The 14201-nt window shown below is 45.2% G+C and overlaps 1 protein-coding gene across 6 annotated transcripts in view; it reads right to left on the bottom strand.

Annotated features, from left to right (window-relative positions):
* The window catches only part of ITSN1 (intersectin 1), a 1645471-nt gene that overhangs the window by 1224012 nt on the left and 407258 nt on the right, over positions 1-14201 (bottom strand). For all 6 annotated transcript variants that reach the window (XM_086935345.1, XM_086935347.1, XM_086935346.1 and 3 more), the window contains one exon: positions 1959-2059. In XM_086935345.1, the coding sequence (XP_086791471.1) occupies positions 1959-2059 (101 nt within the window). The remainder of the gene's footprint in view (positions 1-1958; positions 2060-14201) is intronic.

The raw sequence follows: 14201 nt of genomic DNA, 5'->3' as shown, positions 1-14201 counted from the left end.
TTGGTAAATTCGCATTCTTTTTGGGAAGATGATACAAATATAGCGAAAAGAGGGAGGTCAATAAAGAGACGTGTTTTAGTTCATTCTGGGTATCTAACTTCAGAGACGGTCCTTTGCCACCATCCGTAAGAATGTTCTACCAGCTCGTAGCATGCCATGATCAATTTCAAAAGACCCGGCAAGATTTTTAACGGAGCTAGTACCTCTATTAACTCTCTTGAAACGGAGCATATACAGGTTATTTTCTTACCCCTACTTATCTTTCTAATATGAAGTGTGCAGCAGAAATATGGTTCATGGAATGCCGTAGGCTTTAAAATCAAGAGTGTTTATAAGGAATAATTGCAGTTTCAAAAGGCCAGGATTAAAGGTTCTCAAGGATACTTTTAGCAAATCTCTCATCCACCAAGTCTAGGAGTCTATTTTTGACCGTTAATTCCAGGGGCTCTTTTTAGCCAAATGAAGTAGAATGCTGCCTACCTAGGATTTTGTCATAAAGCATTTCTGGAATAAAGGGACTAAGAATATGCTCCATAAATCAGGGCCCTTTATTTACTACAGCAATAAGAATGGAAATATGGTACATCAACCCATTTCTTAACATACAACAGTAACAGCTCTAGTAAGCTTAAGGTAAGCTTCGTTACATATAAATCCGATATTTATGGAATCGTTTTTGCTGTGGATCCTTCAAGCCGCTATGATGAGCTATCAAATACCAAAACGCCTCTCAATTCTCTGACAGGGCTGCTTCAAGCAGATTGTACCACTATAGGTCGTCTTCTTCCTCATTCCCTGCCTAGACTGCCTTTTCCTCCATATGTCAGCTAACTTCCCATGGCTTTTCAAAAAACGTTTGATAAGCTGTAGGCAGCATAATCACAACAGAAACTCAATGATCTGCTTTGTTTCAAAGAGTGGGATTTTTCTGCCTCAAAGAGGAGTTTGTTGTACGATTCTGCTGATAAAATAATCCATACAAGTTTTAAATTTAGTTACTATATACCCGTTAGAAATACACAGCATATTAACACAAAGCAATAACAGTTTATATAGAAAATTAATCTTTAAAGACCAGTGACTCTGTGCACAAGATTCATGTACCACCAAATCCCCTGCACATGGGGTTCATCCTCAGATCTTTTCTGTGGTAGTTGCTAATCTTACAGATAAGGTAGTGTGGTTGCATGGGATGTTTTCATGGACAGATACCTCTGAGAGGAGGCAAAAGATTTTAAATGAGAGGGATGAGGTTATCTGTTATAGAGGAACACAAGGCATTGCTGTGTGGGTGTAGAAAGTAAATCCCCATCCATTCGAACATTTAAAACCACACAACCCCACCCCATAATTTTTCAAAGCATCATAATCCTTTGCTTATCTGCCCTACTCCTCTGTGGGAACAAAGCTGGTGAGATGCTCCAAGCAGCCTTCATTTTGCCATTGCTATGAATTTCAAGCACATGGTTTGATTAGTTTGCATTAATGCCACCAACAATTAGAAATGGATCAACTTGTACCTTCACAGTTGTCCTAGAAATTAAATGAATACCACTCCAGCCAGGACTGCAATTGGTATCTCTATGCTGCATGAATGCAAACTTCACACCTCACAAAAATCCTGCCTTCAAGAACAGTTGAGTACCGATATCTAGGTTGTCAAGCGGGCCTCTTGGGTAGAGGACCAGTTATATGGTTATGGAAACTATTTGTTGGGGTGGGCGATGTTGTGGCAAACGAACACAGTAATGGAACAGTGCAACGGAGGGGGCGGGGGGGGGGGGGGTCCAAGGCGTTTATGTTGTATTGTTCTACTTAACTATGATAATGTATAAACTAATTATCAACGACAATCTACAATGTTTAATGTGGCAGATGCCTCCTGGGTTAAGTAGCTCTGCACTGTACTTGACCATTGACATAACAAAATATGTTTTTAAAAAAAAACTGTTGAGTACCTGTTAGATGTCCACTCATTGTTTTGTCATGGCTATTGAACAATTGGCGATATTTCAGTCTTGAGGATTGCGGAACGGCCCAGTCTGCCAATGGAGGTGCACTAGAAGAAAATGATGCATAGATAATTAGACAGCAAAGTGCATAACGAATCCCAAATAACATTAACTACTATACAAAGTTTCTTAAATGAATACATTTGTTAATTTAGCAATTCAATTACGTAGTTATTGGAGGAGAAACTTGGGCATAAAAACGAAATGATTTTACACTTCGTTAATGACCAAGAATCACACGGATTGCTTTGAACCAACTCCACAGCACTTACCAATTACATCACTGCTTTTTAGATGTGTGCCTCTCACGAGTTGAAGTCTGTATGCATATTATTTTTAAACCATACAATTTTCGCACTTTTAAACATTCACCTCGGCTCCCTCTCTAAAGCAATTGTGCCTAAAAAGCGAAATTCTAAGTTTGAGTTTTAATATGTCTTATGTCCATGGCTTGCCATGCTCACGTTGAATATGTTGCAAAGATGCTTGAATGTGCTTAGATATCGATGCTGCAATCCCTGCAAGTTTGGATTGGAACTCGTAAAAGAGTAAGCAAGAAAAGTAACTTAACAGGTGTTATGGAAAACTCGACCTACCTGCTTTTAAAAAAGAGTGCAACATTACTCTCAAACCTATACATTAAGAAAAAAAGGTGGCTGGGTCTTGGGGATGAAAGGCTGTTTTTCCGGTACTGAGGCTTATTAAGAAAACAAGAGGATGAAATCTGCAATGTACACGAAGGCTCAAAAAATACACACTTATTTTTCGACCATGGGCATAGGGAGATGTGTATATTGGCAGAAACTATGGAAGGAGGGCATGGTTGATATGGTGATTGTTTTTGTCAACTAATGTGGGTACTGTTGGGTAAGAGAAAAAGGTATGTAGTTGCCACAGACTCATGTACGCCATCTGTCTTTGGTTAACGCAGTCACATGCTCCTGTTGGAAAATGTTCACCCCCACATCATAGTTCTGCCGGGTAGCAGAGCAAATCCTACGAAGTGCTAAGTAGGGAGCCACGTAAACAGAAGATGCGCATCTCAAGCAATTCAGAAAGTACATATTTAGAATGTAAGTCAAAGTCAACAGGAAACGCAGCTAAACACATCTACAGAAAAATAGAAGATTCTAATTAAGGAAGCAACAACTGTTTGGCAGGTTCGCATCTTGTTACACCAAAAGGTCTAAGCAATAACTTGCTCGTTATTGCAAAAAGAAAACAAGCATTTGCAATGCAATAGGTCTCGCATTAGGAAAGTTTGAGCTATTGGTATTGTAAATGACAAATATTTTATTTATGTGTTGGTTTTGAAAATAGCAAAATTAATAGCTTTGTCATTTACAATGCCAATAGTTGTAAGTTTCGCAAATGTGACACCTATAGTATTTGTAATGCGATATGTGTTGTATTTACGTGCCTTAGATTGTATATAATAGTGTGCACATTCTTTCAGAAAGACATGCTCCAATATAACTCAAAGTAAACTTGAGCATTATCTCAACAAGAGAGGGGCATACAATAGACCTGCCTGGTGCCATATATCCACTGATGGCGCTATATAAATACAACTAATATCTGTATTAGGCATGCTTGTAAATTTTATAATAGCTCACAAAACAAAGGAGTGCTATGTGACACCTTCAGACTCATTCTAGCACTTTGAAGTTTTGTATTTTCCGTTGCAGGAATAGGCCTTTAAAAACATGTTCTATTGGGTTAAAGAAAACAGGACTGTCTGCATGTGTCTCACCTGTCAGGGAGCACTTGACATCAATGCAGAAAGAGGCATGAAGCAGCAGAAAGAAGGACTACAAAAGAAGCTTGGAGAGCGGGGAAGAAAGCAATGCAAAGAAGTGAGAACAACAAAAGAAAGGAGACGGGGAGAAAGGGAAAAGAGAGAGAAAGAGGAATAGTGAGAGATAGGCAAAAAAGAGAACTGGAGAGTGAGAATAAGGATCTAGGGACACGAGCAAAGGAGAGAAGTAAAGGAGAGAAGTAAAGGGGGGTACACGAGAGAATGAAGGCAGCCACGTAGCACTTAAAACGTATTCCTATATGAATGCAGCTTAATTGACTCTGCTCACTTCCGCATGCATTGGCCATTGCCACCGTCAGTGCTGCCAACTACGGTAACACAGCTACTAACCATCACACTCCTTCAGTCGTGAACGTACCGTAACAGCGTATATTAACTCTCTCTCCTACTAATGTATTTAGATAAATTCACTAGAAACATCCGCAAACACCGTCTACCCCATGACGAAGTCGATGATTCACTAGCATGGATTAAAGTAGTCTTGCAAAATGCTGACATCATTAGGTCATTTTACAAACAGAAGGTTTCGTGCCCATGAGGTATGCGGAAAACTCATCATACGAAACTACTTTCAACGTACACGGTTCAGTGCTGTACTCATGCGCCAGGCATGTGAATCTCTAAAGTGCCCACGCTTGCTTGTTAAAGAAATTAAAGTATTAGCATGGCATTAATTACTCAGATATGGTACTACTTGAAACTTTAAAAAAAAAAACACTTGTTTATCATAAAAGTTTAAAAAATGACGCGCGCTGCTACTCTGACAGCAGACCAGTATTAATGTCCGTAATGTATAGTACTAACCAGCCTGCTTATTAGTGCTGCGCGCCTCGTGAACAGCAGACTCCCCCTGCATTCCAAAGGAACTGCTCCCGAGGCGCGCGGCGGGATCCGATTCTTTGGACAGGAGCGGCGGTGAAAGATGATCTGAATCTGGTCAGAAGGACCCTGCCGCCCGCGTCTGCCTACCGTAATGTTCAGCCTCTAAGTGACGTCAGGCGGGCGCACGCACTTCTGCGCAGGCGCAGAGTGTTCTTGGCCGCTTCTCCGGCTCTGCTTGCTGATGGCGTACAAGAGGCGATGGAAGGCACAGGAGCCCCTGGCCGCGTGGCGCCCGCCCGCCCATCCATCGGGAGTCGGGCAGAAGGAGCCCACAAGAAAACAGGGATTCCAGCAAGAAAAGAGCCCGGTGAGGTAAGGGGGGGTGGGGGGGGAAGTGTGAGTGTGAGTGTGAGTGTGAGAGTGAGTGTGAGAGTGAGTGTGAGAGTGAGAGTGAGAGTGAGTGTGAGTGTGAGAGAGAGAGAGAGAGAGAGAGAGAGAGAGAGAGAGAGAGAGAGAGAGAGAGAGAGGCTGTGTGTATGTGTGCGCGACTGTATGGCTGACTTCGTGGGAATCTGAGATAGGTGCGCGCCCACGAGGTGCAATCGGCGCGTGTCTGAACCTTGTCTCAGATTCCCAGGAAACTGAAAACAATAGTTGGCGAGCTGAACGCATGCTACGCATGCCCAACTCCAGCTTGCCCTAAAAAGCATTTGCAATGCAATTGGTCTCGCATTGTTAAAGTTTGAGCTATTGGCATTGCTAATAATAATGCAACGCCAATAGCTCAAACATTTAGTAATGCGAGATCTATTGCATTGCAAATGCTTATTATATCTTTCACTTCAGCACGGAGAAGTATTGTTCACCTTTTAAAACCCATATGAAAAGGGTTTACAAGTAATGTTTAGCTCACAACATATAAACACCTGAACGGACGGGTGACCGCTGTCTGTTGCCATAGCAGCCAGATCTAATTACATGATTTATCATGTGTGCTGGAAATGTACAACGCTGCCATTTATCGACAAGATGGAAAGGGGAGGGGGGGGAGGGGAGAGAGTGAGAGGGCTGGGGGGAGACATATCAGCCTTGGAGTTACCCACACACCCACGCCCAATCGACTGCCGCCTTGAGTGCCACGGATGGCCTTAAGACTCTCGGGTGGAGGACGCTAGCGCCTAGGGGCATACACTTCACATCGGAGAGAGGTCTCAATTATTTCATTGTTTACAATGGCAGCTTCTGTATAGGGTGCATCGAAGACGAAATGCATGACAAGTTGGCACTAAGCAAATACCACATTATCATCATGATGAGTGCTACTGCGCCCTCTGTCTCTCGAGCTGCCACCCTGAGACCTCTGCTTTCAGCGCCCGCCGAAAACTAAAATGCTTCTTGGAGTTAGGATTGGCACCTTTCTCAGGGAAGCATCTGCATTGTAACACAAAATGATACCCCCCCCTCCCTCCACCCTCCCGAATGTGATGGAGTCACTGATTTTCCCATATATCAAAAATATGCATTCGCCTTGAGCTTAAAAGGCTCCCCCCGAAGTACTAGACCCCCACCCCCCCCTCCCAAAAAAGGTTAAGGTCCCCCTGCGCCGCAGTGGCCACCGTTTCCTCCCTGGGAACCACACGCGCATTTTCCACATGTTTTGAAATTCTGGATAGAAAGGGAACTTATACTTGAATATTGAACTGTGTAAAATCCTCTGTATTTTTAAACATTGAAATGCTGCCTCTATTTACTTTGATAATCATTGGTGACTATGTGACGTAACTCTCAAAAACTTTTGAAGGGATTTGTTTGTATTTGCATTTTAAAGTTTTATTTTCGAATGGGGAAAATACTACCTTTGGCTGGTTTCCTTCAATTTGCTTCCTGGCTTTGACATAAAAACGCAAAAGTGTCGGTAAAATCCTGCACACATGGCATCCTGGGGGTCTAAATGGCAGGCTACTGTATTGTTTTTTATACAGAGCTGAGACCCAGGGGTTTTCCAGTTCTAATAACGTGGTTCTGGTATTAGCCAGCACTAACTTGAGATAAAAAGAAAATATGACAGAATAAGCTAAAACAGAAACTGCCTCAGCCTCGGAAAAGATCCTGTTCTTGTTAAGTTTCATGTTTTAATTACTCTTGCATTCCCTAAGAGTATTTCCTTTTCTCGGGATGATGTGTTTCCGTAGTTTTTCATGCAACGTATTACTCGTATATAGTGCCTAGTGTGAAACGAGTTGCTTCTATGGAGGTGTGTGGGTTGATGTTGTGGGTGGGCCACGACTGTTAGTTGTGGAGTCCTGTCAGAATGCAGTGTGAATTTGGTCACAGTGCCTGTCACTGTGATATAAAGGGGCTTTGAACGCATGCTCATCCAAACCTTGGCCTCTCCGCGGAGCACACAGAGCAATGTCCTGGCGTGCCAATAATAATTTGGATTACGTGCAAAAGCGTGTGAAGGATGAACACAGCTGTCAAAATACTGACAGGGTGAAAGTTAAAGAAAATACAGTGCGCGTAGGTGAGCGGGTATGTTGTGCGTGGGGGGATTGGTGAAGTGCAGGAGATGGGAGGAAGTATGTGAAAGTGAATGTAAAAAGAAGGTGCTGGAGAGAAAGACAGCGTGAGATATGCAGATTGAGTATTTCAGAAAGATATGAGGAGAAAAGGAGTGTAAATGTCTAACAAAGAGACTGCTGAAGAGAGTGATGTGAAGACAACAATGGGACAGACTGAGACAATCCGAAGACCTTGCCCCTTGTGCGGACTATAATAATGTTTAATTGATAGTCTACTTAATGAAAAGTAATGTATATATATATATATATATATATATGTGCATTTTTTTTTTCATCTGTGGCCCCTTGTGTGCTCCTCCCCCCTAAAACTCACATCTTGAGACCCCACTGTCTGTTCTGAGCTAGCACTGCTGAAAGGGCTTATTGTTACGCCTGTTATTTACAGCGGTTAGAAAGGAGAAGCGCAGAATGAAGCACTACATACAAACTAGTTTTATAAAGTACCCATTCTATGCGTGTCAATTGGCCGGCTCCTAAGTGCTGTGGGTGGGTTGCAGCTGCGAGACATGGGAACTTTCTCACTGAGGCATTCTAAAGACTGTGCATGCTCCTGTCGGGCTGCACAGGTCCCACATTGTTGTCGTCATACCTTTGGCCGCTGTTAGAGGTCAGGTGCGCAGAGCAGACGGTGCGGTTTGCGGAGTGCAGATGGGCGGAGTATCTGCTTTTCAAGTCCTGTTGCTGAAGCCTACACTCAATTATAGTGCAAATTGCCACTATGCAGGAGCCAATGCTTGTCGCCTGTACTGTGGGTGAGAGATTCAAGGTCACAGGTTCGAATCCCATACCAGCGGATTGCAACTTTCCTCTATAAGAGTTAGGCTTTTTTCCCCCGTTAGAATCACTACTTTAAATTCCATGTACTTGCAGCCCAGGCTTGGCAGATTGTGTTCGAGTAAAACAAGTTTGCAGGTATGAATCTCCCTTTCAAATTAAGGACGTGCAGATACTCGGATAGTACCTGCCCATTTAGAGCACTGGCAACAACTTCAAACAAAACACCCTGAATGATAATGCGCCACGTGGTGAGAGTTCAGCGAAGAGCCGCCGGTGCTCCGGTGACAACCATACACCGACCCTGGCCCACCGCGGTGTGTTATGTGTCTGACTGCAGTTACGTGGACGAGCAGCAACCACCGACCTTGAGGTCGCGTGCAGCAGGCCTACCTACCTTGTGAATAATCATCGCGGGGCACGGAGCAGCACTCGGAAAAAAGCCAGCGGAAGACGACGTGGCCAGGGGTTAATTATTATTCCCACATTAGGCTACAAAGCTGCCACACAAAGAAAGACATCAAGTGTAATCGAATCTTGGAAACCGGTCCTTAATTTGACAGCTGTTTGACAACCGCAAAATGGAACTAGCTGCACTTGGCCATGACGTGCTTCCAGTCCACGCTGCTGCTGCGTCGCCTCTTGCGGTGCCTCCTTTACTGATAGTGTTGTCAAGCCTATGTCGAGCTGGCGCTGGGGTGCCTCGAGCTGCTGCAGCGGGCCCCGACTTCTTTCGTCCACCTCGTGTCCTCTCGGACGCATTGCTGACGAGCTTACTAAACCCATTGCAGACAATGGTTGTGACCGCGCGCTGTAGGAGACACGCACTGTGAAAGTGAAAGTGCGAGAAGAGACGCGCGTGTTCACAGCGCGTGTCTCCTAAGGCGCGCGGTCATAAAGCGCGCTCACAAGGCCAAATCCGAGGCGGAAAATGCGCGCGTCCGACTCGTGTCCGCATATTTGTATACTAAAGTATACGCGAGGTCCATCGCTACGCTCGACCTAAAAAGGGAACGAGACGTTTCATAATGAAGCTATCTGAAAGAATTACAATTGAAAAACATAATAGATACATTTAAGATGAGGAGCTCGAGAAGAAAAGTAATTATTGCTTCTATTCTATAGACTCCTGCACCTTTATAAACAAGCGAGTGTCAAACTTATTTTGGTTTGTATAGCGTTTGGGTTTGCCAGAAAGTACTCTGCAGCGCTAGTGCTTTTACATCGATCTGTAAACTTTTGAATTTCTGTCCGGTGGGGTAGGGGCTGTTTAGAGAGCCGATAGGCAGAGTACAATGCCACATTCTTCTGTAGGGCCGGTTCTAGGATTTCTGGGGCCCTGGGCCGAAAGGGAAGGTGCGAGGCCCCTCTAATTTACATAAGAGACCCCTTCGGCCCCGGGGACTTCTGTGGAGACTCTTCCTGGGCCGCAGCTCCTTCGCTGAGCCACCTTAAAGCACCTATTTTACTGCTCATTTCGGCCTCAGGGTGTGAGAATTGCTCGGGGCTGGGAGTTAAACCTGTGGGGCGCTAAAGTGCCGACAATGCGTCCTGTCCCGCAGTGTCTCTGAAAGGACAAACCTGCAAAATGTGTTTCCTTGCAGCTGGGACACCATCCCTAAGAGGCCCAGGGAGGGCCCCCTTCCTCTCCTGCTCATGGGCCCAATTGGAAAGAGACGCCTTTCTTTACCTTGAATCGGCAGGGGTACCTGAGGAGCGGTGGGGTGTTGCACTGGTGCGGGGCCCCATGCTGGTGGGCTGAGTGCTAGGCCCTGGGCAGCTGCCCACACTGCCCATGCCTAGCGCCGGCCTGGACTTCTAATGCTCTTAATGCTACGTGAGCAGACGCAGCCCTCCTAAAGCATTCGTTATTTGTCAGCAGGCGTGCACAAGAGGCTTATCATGCCTAGAACAAGTCTACTACTTCCAAGAAACCTAATGAACCGTGCTATTCTGCAACAGCACTGCTGATTCCAAATCAAGTACACAAAGAAAACATGTAGGAATGCAACAAGAGCCCCTATTGGGGATGCTATTTGGGAAGACCTAGGGTCGACAGGCTACTTTCCTCCTTTGGCGGTTGTGGGCACCATTATAACTTATAATTAATATCAAGCGAGCCGGCGGTGAGGTGTGCGGATCAAACTCCATCTGAGGCATGCATATAGAGATGGGGCCTGATAATGACATGCTTTAACCTACAATTTACAGTATCGGGTACGTGAGAGGTGACCAGGAAGCAAGTTATTTAGGTGAGCAAGTATTAAATAAAGTGTATTAAACATCTCCCCGTTGCCTTTCGGTTTTAGTTTGGGGAAGCGGAAAATGAGAGCCCATACTTGTTTTATGTTGGCATTACATGAAAACCAATAAAATGGTTCTATTAACAACTATAACCATACCAGTTCCGATATGGTGTAACAAGAAAGTATTTTTTCTGGAAGACCACGTACGCTAGAATTGGACTTCGGAGACTGAGGAGAAAATAAAGGTGGAAGGAGAAGAGAAGTTGGGGTGACACCATTCATCCAGAGTATGTTTTGTAAACGTGGTGTTTTGAACATTATACAGCGTAGGAAAGATTGAATGAATGAAGCCGATCTGTCTCTGGGTCAGCACTCACAGGCACCTAGTACATTATAAGCATCATATACACAAGATAGGATTAAAACAGCAGGATATTTAACTCCTAAGGTGTGCCACAAGTTGGATAGTTTTGCAATTTCAAAAAAGTTCGAGACAAAGCGATCTTCCTTTCATTTCCTAATTTTCTTGTCATTTTAACTATCATATTTTTATGTTTTTCCGCTTTTAGCCCTTGAATCCACCTGCGCAGCCGCCTCAACGTGGAAGAGTCTGCGCATTCCTCAGAATGTATGTTGTCTTCAGACCTTCCATCAATGCATATGGTTCCAAGGGCTGATTGGGTGCCTCGATGCAAGAGCACTGGGCCACCATGACGAGCTGTATCCCTACTCCGCAGTCCTGCGCTGCCTCTTTGCAAACTAACAGGAAATTTAATCAGACTGCCTCTGAGAGGGACTACACGTGCCGCGGCGTCTTACAGAACATACAATGCTCAAAACCCACGTGTAAAAAGTCATATCTTTTCTGCGAGTAACCCTTACAGAAATCCTTGCAGACAGACTGCCCAAGTAGCTGCACTGCAAGCGCCTGCAAACGCAACGATTTTGGGAAGACCAACAATTCGGCATCTGCTCTGATGGATTGAGCATAAACTCGAGAGCGTGACCTTCTCGAAGGTCACGGACAGCGCGATAAGAGACTACCCACATGGCACCAGTGACTTCGTAACTTTGTTCCCCGAGTAAGGGCCGCTCATAGTTTACCATAAGGGGGCGGGGGCACTGCCAGACTCCGACCTGCGATTGACACTTAACGGAGTGCAGCTAGGGCAGGCGGGGGACACGCGCCCTTAGACAGCCACAAACAAATACACTGTGAAGGGCCCATTAAGCGAAAGATGGACTAGTTAGTTGAAGCCGCTGGTTCACTGGAGGCAGAAACGAAACCAGAGTCTGAAAGGGGAGGAGAGGAGGGACAATGGCAGCCCGAGCATGCTAGGACTCGCCGTTAATGTGATTTTCAATACAGCAGTTTAAATCATTTCAAGGGCCTTCTTAAAAACATGTAATGATGCGCTGTTAACTTTATCAGTCAATACAGCATTTTAATTTCAGTAACACTGTGTGCATGAGCCTTTCTTTGACTTCTATCATGCTGCAGCGCATCCTGTTATATAACCTTCTGGTTCCACTTTTCATTTGTCTGGCATCCAAATTATCCTGCAAGTCTCCTTTGGTCACTGCATATCGATTCATTTTTCTGGAGATCACTCTCCTGCAGGACCAGTTCACAGATTTTGTATGAGATCCTAACATGGTCTCCTCCACCGGGCCCACCCTCTACTGACCCCATAGGGTCAAGAGGGTTCGCTGAACAGTGCCACTGGCCCTGGAGAAACAACTCTTTGCCCCAGACTGCCAACTGAAGTAAAAAGTTACTGAACCCAACATTGCAGTTGGGTCAGGTGTCTCCTCTCGTCTAGCTGGGCATTCCTCTGCCTTTGCTTTCTTTAGGTCCCGGCAGACCACGCGTGAAACCTCAGCATCATCCTCAACTCCTCCCCCTATCATGACTCGCCAGGTCAACTCCCTCGCCTCCACCAGCTTCAACTGCCTCTGCAACCTCCACTAGACCTTCAAATGGATTCACCCAGAATGTGGAAAGACTGTCACCCAAGCACTCTTAACAATCAGACTGGACTACGGCAACATCCTCTACGCCAGAATCAACAGAACTCTCCAACACAAACTCCAAACCATCCAGAACACCGCAGCCAGATTTGACCTCAGATCCCCACAGCACAAACACATGACCGAACACCTACAAGACTTCCACTGACTACTTGTGAGAAGAGAGTAATTATCAAATTACTCACCCACGCTTACAAATCCCTCCACAATACCGGACCCAAATACCTCAACGAGAGAGTCTCCTACCACGTACCCAAAAGGAACCTTCGCTCTGCTGACCTCGCCCTGGCAGTAACCCCTCACATCCACAGAAACAGAGCAGGCGGAAGAGCCTTCTCCTGCGTCGCAGCCAAGGCCTGGAACGAGCTCCTAGTTATCATCAGACGCTCCCCTACCCTGCACACTTTCAGGAAGAACCTCAAGACTTGGCTCTTCGACTGAACCAGAGCTGCACCTCCCCTCTCCCTAGCGACTTGAGACCCTCACGAGTGAGTTAGTAGCGCGCTATGTAAAAACCCTGATTGATTGATTGATTGAGGTCCAGATTGCTCTAAAAAAATCCCCTCGTGCAGGGGTTTTTAGTGGGGTCAAAAGTTCAAGGTAGGCGCCTCTGCCCAATCCTAGGATAGCATCACCCAACCCCTTCCCCAACCCTCCTGCATAGAATTTTGGGACACTCCAACATGGAGACTTGAAATCGACTGTTAAAAGTCATCTAAAAAATGTATATCCTGCCCCTAACTGCCACGGCTGGCTGCGAGGCCCCTTCCCTCCAAAACTTCAAAGTTGAACCCCCTCATGTGTTTGGCTCCACAGGTCTGGCTCTCCTCCTTTATTTTGTGTGGGAGTGAGCCTTCTCAGACCAGTGGATAAAACCCCAAATGCCCCCTCGATGTCCAGCAGAGTAATTAATTTGACCCAGCATTGGGAACAAAGGCCTGGGATCTTGTTAGAAGTGGAGTCTGAGAAAAATGTAAACCTTAAACTTCCACAAGGAGCGTAGAAATGTGGAAATGAATGTAAAATCTGTATTTGGCATTGTAATTTACCAAGATATTGGTGTATTAGCTGAATCTTTGATAAATATGGAGAATCTCTAGTTTGGTGCACATTTCAAACATATTGAAGAATACAGTATAATGCACACACATTTCAGCGATCACTACATATGTACCTACTCACATAATTAATGACCACTCACCTTATAAGACCTACACCACTAATACCTGAAGTCTCTTCTGCAACAAGCTACCTGTGCACAGATACCGCTCATCCCGCACAAGTGCACACACGTGTGCAGATGTGCTCACATGCAAAAGCTCAGAGTCTCTTACCGCAGCTGCGCAAAAGCAGACCTTCTTTTAAAAGGCAGACCCCGGAGGTTAGCACTGCCAGTCCATTATAACAGTACTTACAGTGAGTGAGTGAGATTCAGGTCATGAGACTCAAATACGATGGAAGGCCATAACCCGAAAAAGTGAAAGATCCAGGGCGATAAAATGGTCGAACCCCTTTTCTCATACTGTCGCTATACTGGAATGCAGCCTGAATCTGAACTGATAGCCTTGTGGGCGGTTATTGGTCTTGACTCACTTACATGGCTGGGTAGGGGCTGCCATCTCTATTTTACTTAAACAAGAGAGGTGGCCGATTGAGTGGTAGGTAGCAAGGATATCTGACTGGCTTGGACTTCATCAATGGTGGGAAGACATGCCTGGCAATGACAGTGTCATTAAAGATGCCTTGGGTGAATTAAGGATTGATTAGGTTCCGTAGTGTCACACAAGCATCACTAATGAGGACAGGCTGGTATTTTTGTATGGTGTGGTCTGCAGGGAATTTTAAATTTTGAGAGGTTATCGACTATCACGGTCTTAGTGTGTTGTATGTGGCATCACCTGGATGGCAGTTGGCG

This window comes from Lissotriton vulgaris, chromosome 8, assembly GCF_964263255.1.
Source record: "Lissotriton vulgaris chromosome 8, aLisVul1.2, whole genome shotgun sequence".
Lineage (NCBI taxonomy): Eukaryota > Metazoa > Chordata > Amphibia > Caudata > Salamandridae > Lissotriton > Lissotriton vulgaris.
This window is presented reverse-complemented; position numbering and strand designations above follow the sequence as displayed.